This window comes from Lepidochelys olivacea, assembly GCF_965140295.1.
Source record: "Lepidochelys olivacea isolate rLepOli2 genome assembly, chromosome: 14".
Lineage (NCBI taxonomy): Eukaryota > Metazoa > Chordata > Testudines > Cheloniidae > Lepidochelys > Lepidochelys olivacea.
The window spans coordinates 4,724,793-4,750,243 of record NC_140424.1 but is presented as its reverse complement, the minus strand read 5'-3'; the positions used below and the strand labels follow the sequence as shown (position 1 = coordinate 4,750,243).

Sequence of the window (25,451 nt, the reverse complement as noted above, 5' to 3'; positions counted from 1 at the left end):
AGAGAATATGAAACAATACCTATTCCCACCCCACTGTCCTGCTGGTAATAGCTTATCTAAAGTGATTTCCAGCACAAATCCAGGTTTTCTCACCCTCCACCCCCCCACCCCCCCACCCCACAGTATATTCTGTTGAATATACTTGCAGCCTCATAGCACTTGAAGACATGGGGAGTTGGAGAAGGCAGCCCCCAGGAAATCAATCTAACTTCTTTAAGCCCACAGTACATGTCTTTGTGGGGAAAGAAACAAAGATTTTCTTTGACTGGCACATCGTTGCATCTGATTGCTGTGGGCAGCTGTATCCTGGTGCCTGGAACATCTGACCAGAGCTGGGTGATTTTGGGGTGGCAAATGGTTTATTCAATGAGAAATGCCATTTTGGTTGACTCCAAAACTGTTTGCGAATTTGACACTGTTACAAAATGGCCAGAAGAGGAGAAGGAGGGGACGGTAGTATGTCTCCTCTTGTATGTCTGCCCCTTTTATAACTGGGCAGTCACGTGGGAGATCCAGGTTCGAATCCCTGTTCTGGAACAGCCCCAGCATTGACATTTTCAATCCACCAAGAATCACAAAAAATGTCACATGTGATTTGACCCATTGAACCAAAAAATCAGTTATTCACCCAGCTCTACCTACGATGTTATCTTGTGTCAGCTGGCCATTTAAGGCCTGAAATTGCAAGGTGGTGAACGCTTGAGCATTGGCCTGCTAAACCCAGAGTTGTGAGTTCAATCCTTGAGGGGGGCCATTTGGGATCTGGGGCAAAAATTGGGGATTGGTCCTGCTTTGAGCAGGGGGTTGGACTAGATGACCTTTTGAGGTCCCTTCCAACCCTGATATTCTATGATTCTACGATTCTGGGAGGTGAAGTGTTGCTTTCAACTACCATTGGTTTCATTGCAACTCGAGAGCACTTTCCAGGATTGAACCTGATCTTGCTCCCATTGAAGTCATTAGCAAAGCTGCTGTTAACGCCAAATAAGAGTAGAATACATCTCATAATGAAGGCCACACCTTCTTTGGAAGGCCACAGCTATAATGACATTATAGCCACTCAGAAGTCGTCGGTTTTCAAACTGGTTGTGTTACTTGGTTTGCTGAAAATATCCAGCTTAAAATCCTAGACAAAGCATATAAAACAGCTCAGAAAAGTCCATAGAAGAATACGCTTCTTTATAAACCTTTCCAATAGGATATGTATACACAAAAGATAAATTTGTATATGAAAAGTCCACACTCACCAGACTTTTGCTTGCCAACTAGAATGAGTCCCACGAACATTACTAAGAAAGGGATATACTTTTCTTTATGTTCTTTCTGCATGGGAACATTAAAAAGTCATCTAATCTCCTGAAACTACAGGCTAAAGAAATATGTTAAAAATTTCCCAATAGTCAGCCACAAAAACACAGACTATTACCAGCTAAAAACCAACATTATTCCCTCTGCGTGTTAGAATTTGACACTTCTGGGCACCAGGAGCATTTTTCAAAAAAAAAAAAAAAATCAAAAATAGGTCTGTTTAAATGAAAACTCCTCGCTCCCCCTTTTCCATTTCAGACATAGAAAAAAAATGACTCATAAAATATTAATGAGCAAACATGAGCTGTGGGAGGAGACCTAAAGCCACGAGCAGGACATAATGGACTGTGTGAGTAACTCAAATGCATGGCACATTTAAAGCCATAAGGTGATTTTGATTTGCTATGCTATACAATTAGCATGTCGAGAGAAATGCTCTCTGCTCATCAGCTAGCTAACAAGTGGCCAAATGTGTGTCTCCATTTTTAACAAGTAATGAAAATTCTACATTGTATTACAAGAGCACCTAGAACTCCCAGTCAAAGGTCAGGGCTCCATTGTGCTAAGGTTCTTTACAAACATGCATATTCGTTCTGTCTATATAGTTATTTATGAAATATCTAATTACCATGGTGACTATGCTTCTTTGGCATGATTTTCAAAGTGAGGCACCTAAAACTAAGCTCCTAGATCCATATTTAGAATAGGATTTCAAAGCCAACTAAGGGATTTCAGCATCCAATTCCTGTTAAATTCTACTGAGATTTGGACATCCAGGGTCTTAAATAAGTAGCCGTATTTCCAAAAGTGCTGAGCAGCCAGCATTTCCTTCTGAAGTTAAATGGCTGACTGTCATTTTTGGAACATCAGGCTTCTTATTTAGGAGCCTAAATATTGACTTGGAAGCCTACATTTTGGGCTCCAAGTTTGAAATATTGGGCCCTACTCTAATGAGAAGCACACTTCAGAAGACCTGAAGTTTTGGTTCAGACAAGCATTCAGCAAGTCTGGTGATAACAGAACAAGGGACAAAATGCCTGCCTCCCAGCAAGAAGCCTGAATCAACAGGCTTGGTGCAGGGGTTCCCCCAGGACTTGTAGTTTGCAATCCTCCTCCAAGTTATGAATCAACAGCTGAGTTCATCCAGGAGATGTAATGCAGGGTCAGGGATGCAGTAGTGTCCATGCACTTCCCCTTCCCCACCCCCAGAGCTTTTAGCTATTTGATCCACATAGTTGTGGATCCACTGGCTATGCTGTGGTCTCATGCTAATAGTTCAGAGATGGCCCCTGTAGAGCACTATTATACAGGCATCCTCCACTGGATTTCAGAGGATTGGCTTTTGCTGTACTCTGAGTGGGGCCTTTAGCTCACTGGTAAATAGCTTTTAACAGCAAGGTTTTAAACAGAGAACACAGTCTCCTGACAATAAGTACTTAGAAGAAACATGCTCTCTGGGACAGAGATTTTGCTGCTCGACTGTTGATTAACTTTGCCAGCTGATGGTTGTTACCCACAAGCCAATGGTAGGACCACGCACAGAACCCAGGAGTCCTGACTCAGTCCCAGACATGAACCATTAGGTGACATTCCTCCCGGCAAACATGCTGCAAGACAAAACAATTGTGTAAAGAGACAGAAAGACAGTCCTCATGAGAGTTGATCTGAAACATTAGTCTTCATAATGAATGAGAAGGAAACCCTGTCCTGGCTGAAATTACATCTGACAGGTAGATAGTCCCATTACTGATACCCTAATGTTTCCTAATTACAGTCTTGGGCTTTTGGGATAGGCTCAGTTATTTTCCTACATCACAGCACCTCTGAAAATATAGTGCTATTTTCTCTGCCTTAAACCATAACATGCCTCTTATGAAAATATTTTAATAAGCCTCTTTTCCCAAAGAACTTCTGTGACATTTCTTTCATAACCCTATCATGCCCGTCACCTCTTACAGTAGTTCACATGCACAGCACTCATTCAGGCTCGCTTTCAACTTAAATGAAGGGTTTCAAATGTGACTTGCGATTTCAGATGTCTCAAATTTGGGGAGGAGGGAACTTGCAGCACTGAACGAGCCCCTGTAAGACGTCTCGAGCTGGGAACCCAAAGTCACCTTTGAAACTCTTGGCCCTAAATGTTACGGAAAACTCCTATAGGACTTAAGAGACAATGAGTACCTTCCTATGTAAGCTTTAACCTAGCCAGAACATTGAGTGGAAAATTTGATCCCATGTATAGATTCTTCAGAAAGGTTCAATAAACGTAAAAGGAGGATCTGATTCTCTGTTATAGTCGAAAGAACTGTAGAATCATTTCAGCAGAAATCTATTTAATTGCCGTTTAATTTCACCATCCCTTCATTTCTACAGGACCTTTCTCCAAGGAAAGGGTGGGAGGTGCACACTGCTCCCTGAGGTTCTGGTTAAAAGTCTATCAGTGTGGGGCAGGAGGCATATGCCCCATTGCCTGGCAAGAAGCCAATGGAAAGCACATCATGCTGTGTATTACCTGAGTCGCAAGGCAATTTCCAGTCCTACATGAAGAAGAGGATGTGGCTGATCTGCCACTAGAGGAGACAAAGCACAATGGCAACTGTCTCTGTGTCCATCCCGCAAGATACAATCACAGGACCTCAGCAGTATGTGACTATTAGAGCAAAAGAACACAGATAATGTTGCAAGCTGCGACTTTAGAGATGGTAATAACCAGGCTGCAGCGGTAGAACCAACCCCCCCTCCTCTTCGCCTCCCTTGCTGCTCTTTTTCTCTCCCACATCTAACCTGCAGACACTCGATCCCAAAGGCTATTTAGTTCCTGGCCCTTCTGAGACCACTGGAGGCTGAGTGATACGTGTGGGAAAGTGGCAGCCATCTTTGGTGCACCTGTTGTATGGGTCACCCCCCTCCTCCACTCCCTTCTCTTCTGCCTGTCCCATTGTGCGCCACCTTATTCTGTTTCAGCAAGAGCAGAATAGAAGCCTAGCCGCTCACATTCAACACAGATACACACACACAAAAACTCCCATGAAAGAGCGCAGGAGAGCCCTCCCCGCTGTCCCTCTGAGGGGCAGCCCAGTTGCGTGGTTCAATAGCAAGTTTAGCAACACTATCCCCCTTTTCAGAACAACAGTGCAACAGAGTCACTAAATAGCACTAACCAGGTCTCTCTAAGCGTGTGACCATTTTAATGGGCCTACGAACAATAGGGCTCGGGAGCTGACTTTAAAAAACATAAAAAAGCAAAAACTCCTTGTATCTTGTATCCCTCGGAACAACAGATCCATTACATTTTTTGTACAAGGAAACAGACTGGAGATCAAAGGCAGCTAAGATTTCTAACTTCCAAGTAAAGTGTCTTCAGATCAATAATTATGCCCAGGATCCTTTGCACAACACACTGTTGAGCATAACCCAGGCTCTAATAACGCAGCATCCAGGATCATGCTAAAATAAAAAAGATCAGAAACCAACCCACCCCCAAAAAACTCCAAACCCTAACCCAAGAACAACCCAGCTCTAGAGGGCCATGTCTTCTAAACAGCTATAGTTCCACTGACTTCTATTGGTTTCTTATACTATCCTATAGAAATTAATAATTATTTCCTGACTATAAAAATCTGTAGGATGCATCAGAAATCCTACAGACAGGAAATATGTCTCCATCAAATGCTATAAGTCTTCAGAGTAACTCTATAGGTTGTATTACATTTCTTCAGTACCCTATTGTCTGTAGGGCTTTTCCATAGTGGCTGGGGAGAATGGGGTTACTGAGGATTGGGTACTGACTGGCTTATGAGAACCATGGATATGTTAAGACTCTACAAGATGCTAAGCAATTTGCATGTGCACGCACCTGAACCTGAGCACTCTCTTCCAGTTCCATCACTTGTTTCAGTCCGGTGTTTCTGAAACAGCCCTGCATGGAAACAACTAACGTCTTTTCATTTTCTAGTCTCCTCAGCACACAGATTCCTTTGTAGCACACACTGCACCCGTCGGCAAACTGAAATTGTACAAACATAATAATAATAATGCAACCTAAGCCCAAATGCAGCCTGACATAGAGCATCTGGTGAAGATGCCTTCTGCCGACAGTAGAGAATTCTCCCATCAGCATAATAAAACCACCCCCCCCAAGAGGCGACAGTGATGTCAGCAGGAGAAGCTCTCCCGCCAACATATCGCTGTCCGCACCAGCGCTTAGGTCAGTGTAACTTACATGGCTCACACCCTTGAGTGACATAACCTGTAGTGTAGACAAGCTCTGAGGAGACTCCTAAATTCACGCTCATGGCTTCCTTTGTCTTCCAAAGGTCATAGGATGAGGGCAAGGCTGGCTAACTGCATGGTCTGATTGCTGCTGAACTCCTCCAACAAGCAATTTCTATTCATCTAGATAAAAAATGGGAAAAGGTTTGCTTTTTCATTGGAAACATTTAGAGCCAAAAATCACTTTTTGACTATTCTCAAATGGACATTTTTTGGCATCTAGATTTTTGTTTGTTTTGACAAAAAATTGAAATTATCGGTGGAAAATTTGGACAACAAAAAATTACAAATGTAATGGAAATTGTCTAGGGGCTGAAGGTGGGTGCAGCGAAGAAACATGTTTTCCAGTCAACTTTATTGATATTATTTTTAGATTCCCAACACACAGGCAAATGAAATGTGACTATCAGGCTCCTGACCTTTGAAATTTAATGGGGTCTTATAGAAAATACTTTACAAATCAACAAGGAGCCCGGTGGCACCTTAAAGACTAACAGAAATCAGAATCAGTAGAGAATGCAGCTTTCCCATACCATGTTACAGAATTCTATTCCAGGGCTATAGTTTTCTGCTAAATTCTGTAGGACGGATCAGAAAACCCTATCATTTTCTATTACAGTCTTCAGAACTTTTCCAGTAGGGTTTGCACTGGGAAAAAAAGGGGTTTTAAAATTGCCTGTTTTCACATTGATGAGAACTGGGAAAGAAAATGAATTATTTTAAAATTTAAAATGATTTTAATCTGTCTATTTTTTTAAGGCTCTGACAGGCCATTAAGCCACCATGTTAATCTCTAATTCCTGGATAATCATCACGCTGCGATTTAAAAATGTGGTCTCAGAGAATGACGGGAACAGCCAGGTGTAGAACAATCAGAACCAGCACATCTCAGAGAGTTTTTATTATTTTTAGCATTACAGTACTATTATTTCAAGGATGCCTCTGGCATGTCTCTCCAAAACCTCTTCCCATCTGTCCTGCAGTGAAGTGAGTTGTAGGAACAGCAACAGAATCAAACACATAATGTTTCAAGAAGTTTTTAATAAAAACAAATAATAAATCTTCCTTTGTAAATCAATCAATAAAATTACATAGTTTGCCACCTATTTAAAACAGGGTATTTATATATAACAAGTGTTATTTCATTGCTAATCCTCCTCACCCTCTGCTTAAAAAGAAAACCCATCTCTCTACCCACATTTACAGAAGATTGCTCCTATACCAGTGTGAAGAGCAGAATAACAATCCTTATTTCAGTGACAACTACAGTATGGCCTATGAAAGCAAGAGAGAGAGATTAATACTTTAACATCAATTTTTTCCCTGTCAGATTATTTTTCCTCCTTCCCGCTCAGCTTGTCAAACGATGATTGATAGATGTAGAAATGGACCTTAAAAACAGCAGCCATTGCCTGGGGTCCTTCCTATAATCAAAGAACATGCCCACCCATGGCTAATTAGACATTAGGCTAATGTCAGCTGATTTGATTTAGAACAGTCATACCACCCACCAGAGAAAGCTGTAAACCTTGTTCAAAGAGGCACAGTACCTTTGACAATCAGCGATGGAGTGAAAGTGGTACCCAGAGGAGACGGTGTTGTTACACCTTGAAAAACCATGAAGAAGAAAGTATTTCAGCTTATTTATGCAAGGGGGATGCAGGGAGGTTTCTTCTTACTCCTCAGTTAAAGAAAGGAAATAGCAGGAAACGCAAGGTAAAGTGCATCCCAGCAATGTCATTCAGTTGTTTAAAAAATGAAGATATAGGGACGTTACCCTCATAATATAATGCAACGTTTTTCCCACCTGTATTGGTTTCTTCATCCTGAGTGCTCACAAGCACGTTATGGTGAGCTAAGGAATGGGGAAGGAATGCCTTGGGCCATCGGGGTGCATGGGCTGTGTGAAAGGAGACACTGCATGTGGAGACATCCTCACGAAGCAAAGATGTAAAAACAGCAAAGGTGCAAATCAATTTTTTTTTTTTTACAGAGTGAGGGGAGAAGAGCAGGAGGCTGTGATGAGTTTAAGGGACGGTGAGTGAAGGGGGGAATTGCAGGGACGGGGCACTGGAAAGAGGCAGGAATTGGGGATAGGGGAAAGAGAGAGGAAGTGAATGTTTCAGTGATGGGAGAAGGACAAAAGCAGAAATGGGGGATCTACATGCATAGGAAAATAGATCATGAATTTGGAGGGCATATTCTCAGCTGCATGAACTTTTAAAAACAAGAACACTCAGAGGTCATCGGCTGAGTACAATGTAAGAAATCCTGGCTACATAAGGAGCCCTGTTAGGCAGATTATCCCATAACAGAGCAGCTGTGATCAAGAAGGTTATTGCACTGCACTATGGCAAGCCCTGGGTCCATTTTGCTGGTGTTCCCAGTAGGCTAGGAAAGATCCCTATTCATTTGGCTACAATTTAGATACAGTTTTTCAAAGTCCTTTGGCCTACATCCTTCCTGTGACCCCTCATCCCCACACACACACACTTGCTCTGAATTTATGGGCCGGAAAAACTCAAAGTTGTCTTGATGGATTAAGCAGAGACAAGTCTGTATTGAGTAAATTAAAAATGAAACAGTTACAGCTGTTGGAACGGTCTTGGGCCCAATGAAGGTAAAAGCCTTTCTATCCTCCAGGGGCAAGGAGTCGTCTGTGAAGCACCAAGCACTTAAGTAAAGACAGCTTGCGTGAGAGCACGGGCTGTCACTGAAGTCCTGAAAGACCTCATCCTTACCTGTGGCTTAGGGCATACTGAGAAATGAACAAAAATGTCCCCTTCTAGCAAAATAAGAGCTTCAGAGTGCTTAGTTGCTGAGGAAAACAAATGCTTGTTATAATTTCCCTCCATGCATTTGTAGTGAAGATGTTAGGGCCAGTTCCAGAGTTAATGGAGCAAAGGAAGCAGAGACATTTGGAAATAAAAACATGGAGGAATTCTCCTCTCTACTCATCTTCAAATAGCACCCGGGGGTGTCTTTGTGGGATGGAGGGCATTGGACCAGATATTTATTCTGTAACATTTCCCCCCACACACACACACACAGACTCACACACCAGCATACTAACTAGGTCCCTGAATTACTGTTTTTAAATGAGTTTAAGATGGAATTCATGTCTGCGGTTGAAATTGCAGAATTCCACGTGCATCACAAGGTTCCCCTTAACTCATCTCCTCACAGAGGAGAGTTTGTGTGAGTGAGCGAGAAAGGAGGAGGAGAGGGATTTTTCTCCAACTGAAGGATCTGTGCAACTTGACGTTTTTCAGCTATAAACCTTTCAATACCTGGAAGTAAATCCTTCAGTTCTGTAACTGAGCTCAGCCTCTGCAGCTGCAGATTTACTCACCCAGCAGAGAATCGGGCCAAAAGACGTAAACATGAAAGATGTGACTGATAGCTCTAGGACATAACTCAAGCTCTCTGTCCTGCACTGCAGGGCACATCCCAGGGAGAGACTCTCTTTGCTATCTGCCTGCTGGAGCTGCAGATCTCATACTAGAAAGTGAGGAAATTTCTCCTTTGGAAGTTGAGGGAAGGTATAGACCAGGTACACACTAGTGGCTGGTATAGTAACCAAATGCACTTGTTATTGTAGGGTTGCTTGCGCTGAGCTCATGTCATGGGCCTGGAGTTTTAGGGTTGCGAACGACTAACTGGCACATGGAGTTTGAAAAGAACTAAAAGACAAAAGATGGTCCTGCTAAGTCAAATGTTGAGACACTCAACCTTGATATGAACCAGCAAACTCTAAAGAGGCTTTTATATAAAACTCACGGACAAAATCAATGGCACAGCATTGCAACCATTGCCTGTGAAGTTAGACTCTGAATCTGTGAAAGGCCTTTATAGCCTCTTTTATGTGATGTAATATACAGTCCTGAGAAAAAGAGCTTAGGAAATTACCTAGATCCACATTTCACACTCAAAGGTGTTGGGGAACGACTCCCTTTGAGTTTTCTACAGGGTCTCAATTCCTTTTCTTCCACAGAACTGGCACATATGTCCAGCTATGGTCCTCGCTGCTACCAGCAGCATCCCAAGCTGCAAACCAAACCAAATCGTACAGATACTTAATTCGCTCAAATCTCCAGCCCAGTTCCAGTTGCTTTGCAATGCTCCGGCAGTGGAAAGAAACCTAACATTGCTTTACCTGGAGAATCTTACCCAAACTGCCTCCTGCCCCTAGCGTAATGGCATGTCTATGACTAGAGGCCGTGTCTGGGCTTGTCATAACCCCCTGCCCTCAGTCATCCCTGGCTGCCAGAACAATCCTTTGGGCAGCTGGTGTAAATTAAAGCAGCCCTAAGGCAGCATAAGACAGCCCCAGCAGCTCAGACCCAGGAAGGTGGTTTAGAGATACCTCTGACTCCCTTCCCTCCATGGCCATCACCACCGCACAAGCTTCTGGTCTGCCACTAATTCAGCTCAGCCAGAGCAGTGGATCTAACGGGGTTGGTGACGTTTCAAGTTTACACAGATGCAGTAATGGTTCTTGAAATCGGCATAACCTGCTCGAGCTCACATGTCCCTAAACTGGGTGAGGAGGGGGTGGAGTTTTTGAGGGTGGATTATGTCTGGGATGGGCTTGATGCTTTAGGAGAGTCTCTTGGATTTGAAGGTTGGCTGCATGATGAAGTTCTGTGTTGATGAAAGGCAGGGGAGGAGCCTGGGGGAGGGGGTGAGAACAGAACAAAGACTAAACATAAATAGGGCAGCACAGCGCTCCTGCTCCTGGCTGTCACTGGGAGCTGCTAGACTCTATCAAGCTGCAGTCACAGTGGGCCACTCATAGATACTGAGGTCAAGGGAGGCCATCCGCAGTCATTGCCAGTTATTCCTGTCTGATGGCTCATTGGTCATCTGAGTGTGGTGTCAATCCAGTCCCTAGCAGACAAATGCCCACAGAACAACAGTGCTCTGAACAGCAGTTTCTTTAGAGAAGTCACGGACTGAATGAATCCAAACTGCTCTCAGACTTCATGCTCAGAGATGATGAACCTAGCAAGGCGGGAAGCTAGTGGAAGCTAGTGTATGGGTCAGCAGCTGGGTTTTGAATCTGGAACCTTTTGCATCACAGCTCTTTTAGACCTAAGCTCCATTGGTGATCAGCAGTAGTAGACTGTTATCCTTTAGTGCACCAACTACTAGATGGGGAGACAACATGCACTCTGCCAGTGTGTTACCCTGCATTCTGTTGAGGAAGGCCAGCTTCACTTTCTAGGCCTCCTGCGCTGACGATCTGCTCCAACCCAAAATTTACTTTAAAGAAAACATAAAAACAGTAAAGCTACAGTGAAATCCAGCCAAGGAAAGCAGAGCACTTGGGTTTTAAAGGAATAGCTTAAAGGGGAAGATGCAGCAATACAGCCGATCAATATGACAGCGTTAATTACCTCTGTGCCTTCCCCACGTAACTTGAGGTGTGTCTGAGGCTGCAATAACTGCTCTGGAATGAGTCTCCTGATTTCGCCATGCTTGGGCAACTGCGTGCACCTCCCCAAGGCCATTGGAAAGGCAGACAATAAGGATGCAGTTTTACCCTCAGGGATTTGGCAGGGTTCTCAGATGCAGGAGAGAAGTGGTGCCAGCACACACACACACACACACACACTGCGGTGGAAAATCACAGCATCAGGCTGGGCTGCAATGTAGACTTAGAGAGAGGGGCTTTAAGAACTAAATCAAGATTCTGTTTAGGGGCGAGGTTGCCCCTTTGAAGAGCTCAAATACCGACCTTGAAGCCAGTTAAATTCCACTGAACAGGGGTGAAAGTTTCACCACAGCGGACTAAGGGCTTGTCTCTACTGGAAAAGGTTTGCAGGTAAAACTTCAGTATAGGCCTGTTCCCTAGTGGCCAGAGCAGCAGACTGGAGACTTGACTTCTATTCCAGGCTCTGCCACTTGCTGGGTGAACTTGGGCAAGTCACGTCCCTGCCCTGTGCCTCAGTTTCCCCAACTGTAAAACAGGGATAATGATACTGCCCTCCTTTGTAAAGAGCTTGGAGATCTATGGATGGAAAGCACTGTATGTGAGCTAGGGATTATTAGTATTAGTGTAGACGGTTTACTCCAACCATAAAATGCTTTTGCCAGTATTACTTACACTGGTTCCCCCAGCAAAAGAAGCTACAGCAGCAAAAGCACTTTGATGTCTGTGGAATTGTGTCTACATTAGGGATTTGAATGGTATAAAAATGTCATCCAAAATCACCTTCTAACCAACATTATTATACAAGTAAAGTTTCTATGTAGACCTGGCGGGGATTGTAATAACAGGAGGAAACCACCCAGCTCGATCAATTTAAAGAGTCAGGTGGAAATATGATTTGTCTTTCCTTTCTAAACAAAACAGTGAGATAACCTTTTCTTTACCCCCCCCAGCCCCCTACTTGCCCTCCCAACAACCCCTAAACCATCTGACATTGCAATGCACTTTGCAAAGGTCATCTTGCAGTGTTAACTGCTGCATTTTGGCTTGGTTCATGGGCTTCTCCCCCCAAAACCTAGTGGCAAAAGCATATGACATAGTACTCGGTGGGCAACCCCTCCCCATTCTCTCCTCTCTACCCCAGGCTCAGCCGCTTGAGAGACCGGTTTCCATTAACACGGGAAAAGCTAATAAGTCTCCTGATATATCGGAGTGACCTGGATCATGCTGACTTGCTGGGAGAGAGAGAGAGAGTGCATTTCCTTCACGGTCCCTGACTAGCATTTCATCTTCACTTCACTGGCAAGCAACAAAAGGGGAGATTGTTTTCTCCTTTAACCCATAGGAGTGCCCCTTCCTATGTAGCACTTGAAACACTCAGCACTCTCAAACTCCATCGACAGCTGTTTGGTGCCAGGGAAAAGTCTTTGGGAAGGGAGCTTCTTACCCTTATTAAATAAATGGGTCGTCTATTTCATTAATTGCAACCCATGCCCTGCTATGAAAAGGATTTATGGAATCAGACCCGGCGACGTAGGAGAGAAGAGACTGGTGGGCAACACAAGCTAGGTTCATTACTAGAAAGACAAGAGTGATTGTCCTTATGCAACACGGGCAGTGTTGTCAGCTCTTCTGAGTCTATATGATATGTGGTGGTTTTCTTAAACCTCCAGCTCCAGGAATCATTTGAATATGTGAGAATCTCAGCTTTCATTAAAAAAAAAAAAGAGGACGCTTCTAGCTCTCGCTGTTGTCGAGTAAAGCTTGAAAATAAATAAAATACAGTACATTGGAAATGCAGATTTACTCATAATGATTTGAAGAGGAAGAACAGAAGGCCAATATAAAGAACCCCAAATGTATTTTTAATACAATTTCATGGGGCAGAGGGGTCAGGTTAAGCCACTTTCATCATTTTTAGGGGCCTGAGATGTTTTCTGAGGTATGATATGTTTGGGGTTGGCAGTATTGTCGATGCTGGATTAGCCCGTGGCATAAGCAGTGCAGAAGGCTAATTGGAGCCTCGTATGTTTCAAGGCCCTGTGATCCTGCCTAATTGGCAGCTTATGGTTCAATTCGGGTTCCATCTCTGGCAAGTGGACTGAAGGCACCATGCTCCTTACCCCAAGCTTGCTTCACTATGTTTGTTTGTTAATATCAGCCAATGAAATCCTGCATTCTAGCAGCACCGGCTGAATTCTACATTGTCTGGCCAATCAGTGCAGCGGCCGAGCTTAAGCCTAGGAGCAAGGCCCATTGTGCTAGGTGCTGCACAAACAGACCAAAAAGACGCCCCCTGCCCCCAAAACACTTCAGATCTAAGGAATGTTTTCTTCCCACCCCAATTTTAATCTTATTTTATTCTGAGCCACTTTTCCAGGCCCCTTTTGTTGGCCTTTCTGTTTAAGGTAATTTTGTGCCTGGCCAATGTTGCTTTTCCATCCAGATTTGACCACATCCCATTGAAAACATGCCAAACCTCGACATGTCGGTTTTGAAAAGGGTCTTTCACCTGGATCAGGTCCATTCTTACTGGAAGATGGGTTCATTGGCATTGTAACAGGTTTGGGTTTGAGCCAAAAATAATTAACACAATGGGGGGCACGGATGCTTAAAAAAAAGGGGGAGGGCCCATTGTTCAGCTTGTAACAAAAGATGCAGAAACGCTAATTCTTTTTTCCTGTGGATATTTAGCTCTCACAAGGCTTGGGTCCCTGTAGTCAATTTAGTATTTATCACTAGATCTGGGTCCAGTCAGACTATCCTCGCTGATCAACTCCTGGGTTATGTTTGCAGCACAATGCCTAGTTTAGCAGTAGGACGCTCAGTGATGCTGCAGACGTTACTCATGGCTGCATCCTGGAACCCAGACGTGAACACTCATTTCACACTGCAACCATTCCTCCCACCCCACCCCCCAACATTTTCTTTTATCGAGTTTCAATATAATAAACAAAGGACACGATATTACTTCACTGGCAAAGAGTCTGACTTATGCAGAAACAGCTTTAAATACTGGCAGACAGAGTGGCTTTTTCGCCATGCGCTGGCTAATCCGTTCAGAACAACATCAGCACTAATGGCTTCAAGAAATGGAAATTCAGATCCCTCACCTTAAAGAACAGTTGCAATTCATGCATGCTAGCGTTCTTTTTTTTCTTGCAAACATAGCAAACTGACTCATCACAGTTGTTTCAAAGGAAATTTTTACAAGACATTCACATATTGGAAGGGGGCTGCCTCTCGAGCTTTCAGATTTGGTCTCTGCAAAATGTGCCAACATCTTTGGGTGGCAGTGCGTTCCAGATAGGGCACTGAACTGTGGGTCTGGAAACACCGGGTCTGTTCCTGCCTCTGCTACTGATTGGCTATGTAACCTTGACTAGTTACTTTACTTCCCTGTAGAGCTGGTTGGAGTTTTTTCAGCGAATAGTAAATTCACCAAAATGCATTTTTGGGGGGAACCAAAAATAACCACGAATTCGCATTGAATTTGGCAAATAGTTTCAGATGAAAACTTTTTTTTAAAAGTTCTTAATGGTTTGTTTCAACTATTTTTTGCCTTCCTCTGCAGGATGGGGCACAGGTCACTTGAGGGTTTAAACGAGTGTAAACGGTGAAGTCTCTGTAACTTGAAGTCTTTAAGCCATGATTTGAGGACTTCAGTAAGTCAGCTGAGGTTAGGGGTCTATTTCAAGGGTGGGTGGGTGAGGTTCCGTGGCCTGCAATGTGCAGGAGGTCAGACTAGATGATCATGATGGTCCCTGCTGACTTTAAAGTCTATGAGAACATTTTGACTCTGTTTCAAAATGACATTTTGTTTAGAAATCATAGAATCATAGGACTAGAAGGGGCCTCAAGAGGTCATCTAGTCCCGTCCCCTGCACTGAAGCAGGAGCAAGTATGATCTAGCCCATTCCTGACAGTATTTGTCTAATCTGCTCTTAAAAACTGCCAGTGATGGAGATTCCACAGCCTCCCAAGGTAATTTCTTCCACTGTTTAACTATCCTCACACTTTTTCCGAATGGCTTGACAAAGATCTCCTTTGCTGCGATTTAAGCCCACGCCATTGCATCTATTAAAGCAGGGTGGGCGGGAAGATAATAAAACACCCAGAAACCAAATGAAATGACAAGAAAACCTCAAGAAAAAAAAAGTGAGATTCAACCAAACCAAAATATTGGGCAGGGGGGGAGAGGGTGTTTCGGACCCTGAACTGAAAAATCAGTTATCCACTAAGCTTCACTGCTCTGTCCCTGTATCCCTTCCCATCCTTGTCTTGTCTATTTAGACAGTAAGGCTGCCCTTATTGGGTGGGATCTATGTTCTACTCTCTGTCTGTATAGGGCTGAGCACTATGGGTCACTGATCTCAGTTCGGGGGGGTCATCAGGGCTAATGTAATACAGAAATTAATAATAGGAATGCATATCAATGTAAGGGTGTGCCATGTGTTTGATAGTATTTTTGTATTTGCACAGATTATCCGTCAGACCAGACAGCATGGCAGTCAGGTAAAGGAGACAAATGGAAAGGAGGCTTTCTCTTTTGTCAGTAACTCAAGTCAGTGTTCAATCCCACATCTCTGGAGCTGAAGGGCTAATAAAGATCATAACCACTTGTACTGACACGGCAACTTCATCTTAAGGTCTCAGAGAACCTCACCAAAAGTCTCACTTGACCCCTGTGGTGTGAGCTAAGTTTCCCCATTTGGGGTGAGCTTCACTGCGTAACTACACTCTCGTCCACCAGGGTGGCAGTAGAGGTTCAACCCTTCTCCACCCCGCGTAGGCGCAAGGCGAAACAGAGATAACACCACCACCACCCATCCCAGTAAGTCACACCGGTGAAAACACCATTCTGCACAGGAGCAGTGTGCCTCCGTGAGAGGGGAATCAACACTGTTACGCCGCTGCACTTTTCACTAGTCTAAACAAAGTGCAGCGAGGAAAAGGTCCTTTCTGTTCAAAGGGCCAACACAAGACTCATGTACTACTTAAGTCTGCGTGAAGGAATGACCTTCCTAAGATTGTACTGCAAGGTCATTGGTAGAGCCAGGGCTAGCAATTTGAAATCCTGAGTCCCTGTCCTATTGCTCTAGCTATGAACTAATACATCCTCCCACTGCACTTTCACAACCCCTCCCCTCCACCTGGTTCCCTCACTGGAAAAACATGCCATTTTCCATAGGTGGAGGAGTTTTGGGTTACTAGGAACACAAATCATGATGACTAAAATGGCATTCCCAATTTATTTTATTTATAATTTTATTCCTTACTCCACATTTTCCATGTGTTTCACGTCGCTCGTGTCCATTCAGGACTTTACATGGAAACTTGGGCTCCTCTCTACTGGCTAATGTGTTGACGGCTTTATAAACAGTCTTGTTTCATTGTTTTCTCTGCATGTTGCGATCCCAAGGGTGTGTGACTAACGTTATGTTTGGTGCAAGTCCGAGCATTCTGCAAGAGGGGGGGAAAGGGAGGGAGAGAGAAAGGCAGTTATTAATGTGATAAGCTGGAGAAAATAAGGAACATAAAATTATTCAACCCCCAGCTCCAATAAAGGAAAACCTTGAGAGTCCAGTTAAAAAAAAAAAAATCTGGCCAAAGATAACAGGCCAGATTTTCCGTGAGCTCCAGACAATGAAAAGAAGTGCTAGATAAATCACCTACACATAACTAGATTTTCCATCAGCTCCTGAAATACAACCCTTTGAATGAAAAGATCTCCTTCTGCTGGTGGTTGTCGAAGGTTCTTTACTTTCTCTAAGTTACAGCCAATAGACAGCACCATCACATGCACAGATGGGACATGATTGCTCACACCCTGCCCCCCTAAACAGCCAGTACAATTATTTTCTCCGGCTAAAAACCGACTGCATGTATGCGGGCAACTCAGGAATGCTCACTGACACCATTTGCCCCTATACATTCAAGTTTTTGGGTGTGCAACAGTAGGGGTGCTGATTTACAGGCTGCTTTTGAAGATTTGCTGCAGTGTGTCTAAATATATTCAGAGGTATTGCTTAAAGTGACATCATCATTCAGCTCCTCAGTGGAGGGATGTTCATTTACACCAGCTGATCTCATAAACTTTTAATAATCCTCTTGTGAGTTCTTAATGACACCTTCGTTAATTAATGTTTTTGTTCGTTCTGTGAACAAATGTTTTGTTCAATCTACCTATCCCATACCTGCAGCACATGGGTGGAACACACACAAGATTATGATCTTTTCCTCACCCTTCCAACCTAGTAAGAACCAGCAATTGTTTGCAATGTGAATTTTGCCCAGGTAAGATCTGCAGGCTTTTCCCCTTAACATTTTTCCTTAACTTGTACAATATCAGCACCAAGAGAGCTATCCCTTCTGGAACTATGGAAAATGGACTAAAATAAAAGCTGGTCATGGTGGTGATGTTTCACTAATCTAGGGCAGTGCAGTATCAAATCAGTGCTCAGCTCCTGTGAAAACCTTGCTGGCTGTGAAGCTAGATACTGTAGTTAAGGTGATTTGCTTACATTAAGAAATAGGGAAAAAATAGTATTCTAAGGCAATGAAAGGGTGAGGAGGGGAGACTGAATTAACACATCTGGTTACGTAATTACATTCACTAAAAAGTTTACAATCCAAACTACCCATACGTAATTGATCAGACTATTGTGGTGTGTCACTTTCACTTACTCATATTAAGCAGTTGGTTTCACCTAGCTTCACCCTGGGCTAACCTTCATTGTTGACCTGCTACAGTATACTTATTAAAGCTGCAATTATGGGGTGACACTTAATAGCAAGGTCTTGGTTCAGAGAAGGGGGGGAATGTTTCTGTAGCTCACATGTGACAATTAAAGATAATTTAAAATGTAAGTAATTGAGCTGGGTTTCTGGAAACTACTGGAGAGGTCTTGTCCCAGGCATCTGACAGGCACGGCGGTGTATTTTGACAAGTTTTGTGCAGATTTCCATTAAATACCAAGGAGGAGTTCGATTTTCTTTGGAGTCACTGGTCAGGAAATGGTGCTTGTGAAAGGTCAGGCCTGGAAGACTCAGAAGGGGATGAAGGTGTTACTCAGATTCTATACCCTGGGGATCTAATTTCAATCTAAATCTTAAATCCCTCTCAACCTCATGATTCTTGCCTCCTGTGTAATCTTCAAGCTGCAGTAAATAGGGCCTGATCAAAAGCCAATGCAAGTCTTCCCATTGACTTCCATAGGTTTGGTTCAGACCCATAGAGAGGCACCAGGAATGGTATAGCCGAGAGAAATCATCCTCAGTTCTCTGAAGCCCTGGTGGGACCCAGACCACTGGCTTTTTTAAAGTGAGTAATTACTGAAGTTCATAACATTTAGAGGTTTGGCTATACCATACATGTCTGGCTGATTTGCCATCCCCTTTCTGAATTCTCCAGAATCCTCGAGCTGCAGAACTGGATGGGAAATCTCAGCTGTCTCCAAAGATTTCCCCAAGTTGTGATAGATGTCGGAACATTCCCGAAACCACACCCTGAAACTTTTGAAGGTTCACCAGCCACTAGCAAACACTTAAGTGTTCTCATCAATTTCCAGTGCCTCAGGCTAGTGAGTGGAAGTTAGAGATTAATTTAGGGACCATCTTTAATTAAGGGACTGCCATCTGACCACAGGGCTAGGAAGCATATGCTTGGTAGACTGTGTACATTCTGTTGCCTCGCTCTTCCTCAACTCCTTTCTTCTCTCTCTTTCTTCCTATAAAGCTCCTATGTGATCTACAGGGACCCATTTAAGAAACCAGAATTGTAAGTGTGTAATGTCTGTCAATATACAGGGGCTTGGATTTTTTATTTTACTGTGATGAAAGATCATTGACATAAGGCATTACATATGAGACAAAATTACAGGATTTTTTTTCAGGGGTTTTGGGTTTTTTTTAAGATTGATTTCAAGTATGACCCAATCACGGCCCCATTTTCATGAAGCAGCCATAGCTAGGCGCATACATAACACAAAGCGTGTTACAGTGATCCAGACAGATATGGAACACGTGTCATGCAGACAAGACTATGCCTTCCCACGAGTTATTCTGACAAATGCCACCACATTGAACAATGCAGCAGCACTCGCAAACAGCCATATCCCAGTGTCCTTACAACCTGACAAGTGAGGTTTATAGTAACATCATATGGCTGTCTCCACTGTGGCTGGAAGGGGGTCTTAGAGACTCAGATGTATTTGTTAGAATTGTACATTTACAGATTTTACAATGTTGTGCTACACTGGTAAAGGAGGGAGAAAAGAAAGCAATATGGAGCTAGTTTTTAACACCAGCATTTGGATAACCGGTATTGATTGCGGTAAGTCTAATCCAACCTTCTCTACTTTTGTCTGTGCAGAGTTGTTGTAGAATATTTTGGGGGCAGCCTTTTTTATGTTTTGAAACACATAACACAGAGGAAAATAACACACTAAAGAAACTTGGCAATGGATTAGTTTGGAGTAGCCAAGTTGGGCATGGAAAAAAAATTGACAATAAAAAGTTGTTTCTAGCCAAGTTTTAAGTAAGTACACAATACATATCTTTTTTTGCCTTACTTATTGGCCAACTTGGCTAAGGGCTCATGGAAAACAGGGAAATGGAATTATTTTGATTTTTGCATGCTCTTTTTTGACCAAGCAGAAGTTCTTATAAGCAATAATTTAATTATGGCAAAAGAGGAACATAGACATCGCTTTAGGGATGTACCATAGCAAAACCTATTTTGTGTACTGTACTCAAATCTAAGGTTCATTTTCAAAGCCCTGATGATCAAATGCTATTGCTATTTATGATTATTTTAAAATTATTTATTATAAAGCATGTCATAAGGAGGAAAATTACTGGTGCCGACCACATTTCCAAACAGGGTAATTGAAACCTGAATATTGAACATTTGCTTACTAAATCTAGTGTGTTTCGTTATGCTAGGATCAAAAGGGATACTTTTAAGTTAACCAGCGGCTTTTGAAGCGGACAGACATAGCTGTCTCTTTTCCGGCGTGCTCTTTGCATGGCAGCTATTCTCCAAGATGGCTTCAGTCTGCCGTAACATGTTTCCACATATTTTTGTCTTTTCCCTGAGGTATTTCAGGTGGATTGTTGATTAAGAGCAAGTTCCTTGCTGACGTAGGTTGGGTATTTAACATCCCTGGCATGGCGCTTACTTTTGGCTTGCCCTGTGCCTTGGAATTTTTATGAGGACATGCAGTGTAAAAAAAAAATGAAATGAAAAAACCTGTTGTTTTTCCTGAGCAGATTCCTAGACCTTTGTAGCTTGGAATCAGGTCTTCAAAAGATCCTGGGTTTTCTGGGGACGTGGCTACACTGGGGATTTTGGGACCGCTTTAGCTATGTGGCTGACCCACTGCAGCCCCCTATTGCAGATTTGTTGCAACAGCTTCAAAAGTCGCTTGCAGCTAATGCTGATTGAAACGTCGGACTGGATTGGGGAAGGGTTCAACTCTGCAAATAAACAGCTACAAAACTAGGAGCTCACACGGGAAAGTGGTCCTCTGTAGAGGTCAATACTCCAGGACCCTCCTTCCTTTTGAAGATGCTGGGCATTGTACCATAAGGGATAGAGATCTCCTGAAAAGCTTGATGTAGGAATGTAAGCCGTGCCAGAGTAGATCAGACCAGCGGCCCATCTAGCCCAGTCTCCTCTTGTCAACAGTGGCTGGCACCAGATGCTTCGCGGAAGGTGCAGAAAACCCTGCCCCTGAATAAATCCTGATTTCCAGAAATGTTTTGCAGGTTGAAATTTCTGGATAAAAAATGCAGCCTTTCTTGGCATTCATTTCTGCTAGGACAGAGATTATAACATGACAGCAGAGGAGGGGAAAGGCTGAGTGCTGACAAACTGGCCTCCCAGCTGAGATAAAGATAGAAGCAGTGGGGAGAAGGACATGGCAGTATAGGGCTGAGAAAAAGAGCTGGAAGCCTTTGAAACTGTTAGGTTTTGGTGCCAATTTTTTTTCTCTCTAAGACAGGAGAAACCCTGGAAACAGAGCAGGAAGAGAGGCTACAGTTTATACTACAGAAACCAGTTAAATAAGCACAATCATCTCCTGAGCTGCCACTTGCTGACACAAGGCCATTCTTTTTGACAAGTGCTGGTCAAAAATTTTCCATCTAAAATAATTCCCAAGGGAAAATGGTCTTTTCTGACTAAGTGAACATTTTTAGGTTTTTTTTTTAATTTTTAAACCTTTTGCCAAAAAACACAAACCCCCCAAAATTATCAGTTTCCATTTTGCCATTGGAAAAAAAGTGTGGGGAGCAAAAAACCAAAACGTTTTCAGTTTGGGTTTCTTTTTTTCATAGAAAAAAATTCAAAGGCAATTTTGAGACCCACCCCCCCCCCCCAAAAATGTCTCAAAATTTTCCACAGAAAATCACTGGCAATATTTAATACCAAAGCACTGCAAGTAGCTTCCCAGCCCACATCAGTTGTTACATGCAAATGGCAAGTTAATGGTAACCATTTCTGAGCAGATGAGAATCACCCAGCTGGCTGTCATGACTGTTATATGAAAACCCACAGACAGGCATCTCCAAACCTTGAATCTGGCACAGGCTGGCACACCACATAAACGGAGCAGCCAGCCCTTTGGGAAAACTTCATTGCCATCTGTTTACTTGTGTCAGTGGGGGAGAAGTTGCAACATGGCAAGCCTCGTCAAGTTCCACATGTATAAGGCAGGTGAGGTCATTCCTAATTATACCCTTGGTAAGGATTTTCATGAACTAACATATCTAGCACATGAGAAGTCCATGCTGTGTAGTTTATGCAGCATTTGTTAGCGAGTATGACCGGTTAGACGTCCTACCCAGGCCCAAGCAATGATATGGATGGGAACAGTCGACTTGATGAAAAGGAGGACTTGTGGCACCTTAGAGACTAACAAATTTATTTGACCATAAGCTTTCATGAGCTACAGCCCACTTCATGATGAGTAACTATCCATTCAGAGACACTGAAGTCATCTTTAATTCAGCAGGTAATAACTTGATTTTTGACATATGCAGCAGCGAGATGGGTTAAAATGACACAGCTGGTATGAGACACAATATTAGATTTTATTAGCATTGTATGTGTGGTGATGTGGTATTCCTACTGCATTTGTATGTCATAATAATAACTCAGATGAATGCATGAAGGGAAATACCCCCCAGGTGAGACCATTGAAACTGTCTGGCCCCTTTGCAAAGGCACAGGAGAGGGGGAGCTTCTTGAAGAGAGGGAGTGGACAGCACATTGGACGGGGACTCAGGAGAAGAAGTTGCGTTTGCCACTGACATTCTCCAAGATCATTCACCCTCTGTTTACTCTCCTACTCTTTGCTTGTTTACACTGCAAGTCTATGGGAAAGGAACCATCCCTTACTATGTGTTCATACAGGGCCTAGCACTAAAAACAGCATGTAGGGACCCATTAAAAATAAATTAAAATATTAGTAACACTTCTGCACTCTTCTTTCCTACACACTGACTAGCCATGATCTGCCCACAATTATCTAAGCATTACACCACCGCTCAGAGGTACATAAGCATTTTACACCAAGGGCGATTGAAAAATACTGAGGCTAAGTGACTTTGCCCAATATTACACATCGACACTGTGGCAGAGCTGGCAATGGGACCCAGGAGTCCTGACACCCAGTCCTCACTTTAGCCACACGACCATGCATCCCTCCCTCCCTCCCTCCCTTAGTATCTCCAGAAGTTTTATGAAATCCTCAGAAGATTATGCAAGAATGGAAGGGGACTATGTTTGTGGGGTTTTTTTTTACAAAACCCAGAACTCATCCCTGTGCTGCACTGTCAAGCCCTATTCTTAGCCTCTGCTACTCTCTTGTTTGTTTGCTCATTCCAGGAAACCACCCAGCAGCCTTTCAGGGTCTGGTTTGATCAGACGCGAAGAATCTCACCCAAGCGTGAGAACCTCATGATATCAGTGGGACAGGCCATCCTGTGCAAGGATTCTGGAATCTTCCTGCTCTTAATTGTTAATGAAGTTACCTTCACAACATACAGGAGTTGAGAGAAATGGCTTTAAGACGTGGTCCCACATGTCTGATGGCATTTCTTTACAGTTCTGGTGACTTTCCTACTGCATTCATTTCTGCGCTGTTGTTACGACCTCTCCGGTTGTGTTATTGACAGAGAATGAAACTGGGCTCACTAGCTCCAACGCCCAGATGTCTACCACTTGAGCGAAATGACTAACTCCATTAGCTGGGAACAGCAGCGGGTGGCCATGCTCTGTGGATCAGTGACAGAAGGGGACCCAGACATATGTGGCCAGTGTATGCTATACAATCCTGCTCTCCTGCTGGACTTGTGTTTCTTCAGTCTGCCTGATCTGAATGTATAACCAGGAGACCTGTTCAGGTCAGCTTCTCCAGACACCTGAGTTTGAGGCTTCCTGTACTTCCCATACAGGGCTCCAACCCATGCATAGCTCAACACAAGCCATTCCCCACATTTCTTAGTATAGGGCATGCCACAGAGTTTAGTCCCTGAGCTATCTCTGTCCTACACAAGCCTGCTGTTGACGGCACTGGATAGTCCTGGAAATTAAGCATTGCCAGGGATGTGAAATTGCAGAGCTGCTGCTATGGCAAACAGTGTTAAAGGGAAGAAGGCTGTGTCAAACTCCTGCTCACTTGGTGGCCCGGGCATATATTACATACCCGGGTATCAGAATGCGGAGTCTCTCCCATGCCTTCATAGCAGAAATGGAATAAGGTGGGGAAGGATGTGATGGGGGGAGGTTTAGAGCAAGCGGTAGGGAAGAATCGCCCTTCCTTTGATGGTGCTAGTCCCAGAACCAGAGGCTCAGGGCCTAATTCTCCTGTGTCCTCATTTACACGCCTGCAAACTAGATGTAACATGCTACTAAATCAGATCAGAGTCACTTTGCCCTGGTATAAATGACGGCACAAGGTGCAAAGCCATGGCATGTCAGGCCCTCCATGTGGCTAATTATGGTGACAAGCTCAGTACAAATGTGGATAGGTCTGAGAGAGACAAGCAGCTGGAAAGAGACAGACAGACACAGATCTAGTTTACACTTTCCCCCTTGTCCTTCTGCATTTAAGGTCAGTCCTTGGAGGATGCACCTAGCATTCCTCTGTGTGAGTTAGGGGGTGCGCAGCATCTCCCAGGAGGCTGCCCTGAGAAAGAATCGGGGCCCTTAAAAAGCAACAGGACACAAACCAGTTTGCAAGGTCCTGCCTACATTCTTCTGGAGGGGATTTTCAGTGCATAGCCACAGCTAAGATTCACTAAAGCCAAGGCCCCCTCCTACGGTGTTTCCTGATCACTGCACCACCCAGAGCCCACAGCTCCACGCCCATCTGCAAAATCAGCAGCTAGAGCTTGCTCGGGGCCTGTTGACTCACCAGGACACCTCAGGATGTGTAATCGTGGCGTCCTCTTAGCAAAAGCTATTTTTATCTCCCAAACAAACAGAAGGCAACTTTGATGACGCGAATGAAAAATGGCTTTGTGGCTTCTCCGAAGGGAAGCCTTGTTTCAGTCTAACGCGAGGCAGCGATCAACAGCCCCTCTCTCTTCCATTTGATGGATCCTAGAACCAGCTTTATCCAAAAGCTACTGACAAATACCCATGTGCTAACCTCAGGAAACCTAACTCAGAAAGGCTGGCTGAGATCCTAGTGTAGCTGAAAGCATCTTGAGGCCTGGCCAGCCTGAGCGGAGCATTCTGTTGTTGTTTCTTAAGAGCGCGATTCATTAAATCCAGGAGTTGGGCAAAGTTCCTTTCTTTTCATCAGGCCAGTGTACTCCTTTGCTCTGGCTACTATGGAATGGGGGGTGGGGGAAGCAAACCTTGGAAAATAAAACTTATTTGGCATTGCTGCATTTCATTGTGGGAAATTGTGTTTGCCCAGATTTTATTCAGCTCTGATCTCTTCCAGCCACATAGGGTTTGTTTTAATGATAGGGGAGTTATAAGGACCTATCTTTTCCTGATTGTTTTATATTATAATATCTATAATAATAATAATAATGTTTAATTCTTATACAGCCCTTTCTATCCACATGTCTCAGAAGGCTTTATTAAGGAAGGCCAGTAATCGTATCATTTCCTATTTAAATCTGGGGAAACTGAGGTACAGATGGTTATGGTGATGTGCCCAAGGTCACCCAGGAGGTCAGTGGCAGAGGCAGGAATCATGCTCATGTGCCCCTATATCCCCTTAGACCGAAACTTTTCCATCAGCTCTAGTTTGGCTCATAAATAAAAATGCCCAGTTCAATAGTGGTGTAATGGCTGAGAAGTGAGAAAGCAGGGGGCCTAAAAAGATCCGGTGGAAGGAGGGTCCAGTAGTTAGAGCTACAGACTGGGATGCAGGAGACTTGAACTCATGGATAAATACATTGAAGACTTGGA

The 25,451-nt window shown here is 43.6% G+C and overlaps 1 protein-coding gene across 4 annotated transcripts in view; it reads right to left on the bottom strand.

The window, feature by feature from the left end:
* LOC311531193 (uncharacterized protein) overlaps positions 1-25,451 on the bottom strand; it is a 270,167-nt gene that overhangs the window by 89,353 nt on the left and 155,363 nt on the right. The window contains exons 4-9 of one of the 4 annotated variants that reach the window (XM_084648369.1): positions 7,131-7,187; positions 5,531-5,703; positions 5,165-5,314; positions 3,821-3,958; positions 2,826-2,915; positions 1,248-1,323 (exon numbers count right to left, since the gene is read on the bottom strand). The exons of 2 other annotated variants lie outside the window; for them this stretch is intronic. In XM_084648369.1, the coding sequence (XP_084504495.1) occupies positions 5,696-5,703; positions 7,131-7,187 (65 nt within the window). In that variant the 3' untranslated portion in view covers positions 1,248-1,323; positions 2,826-2,915; positions 3,821-3,958; positions 5,165-5,314; positions 5,531-5,695. Of the gene's footprint in view, positions 1-1,247; positions 1,324-2,825; positions 2,916-3,820; positions 3,959-5,164; positions 5,315-5,530; positions 5,704-7,130; positions 7,188-16,259; positions 16,478-25,451 lie in introns of those variants that run through there. One more of the 4 variants, XM_084648370.1, reaches the window with a different exon arrangement.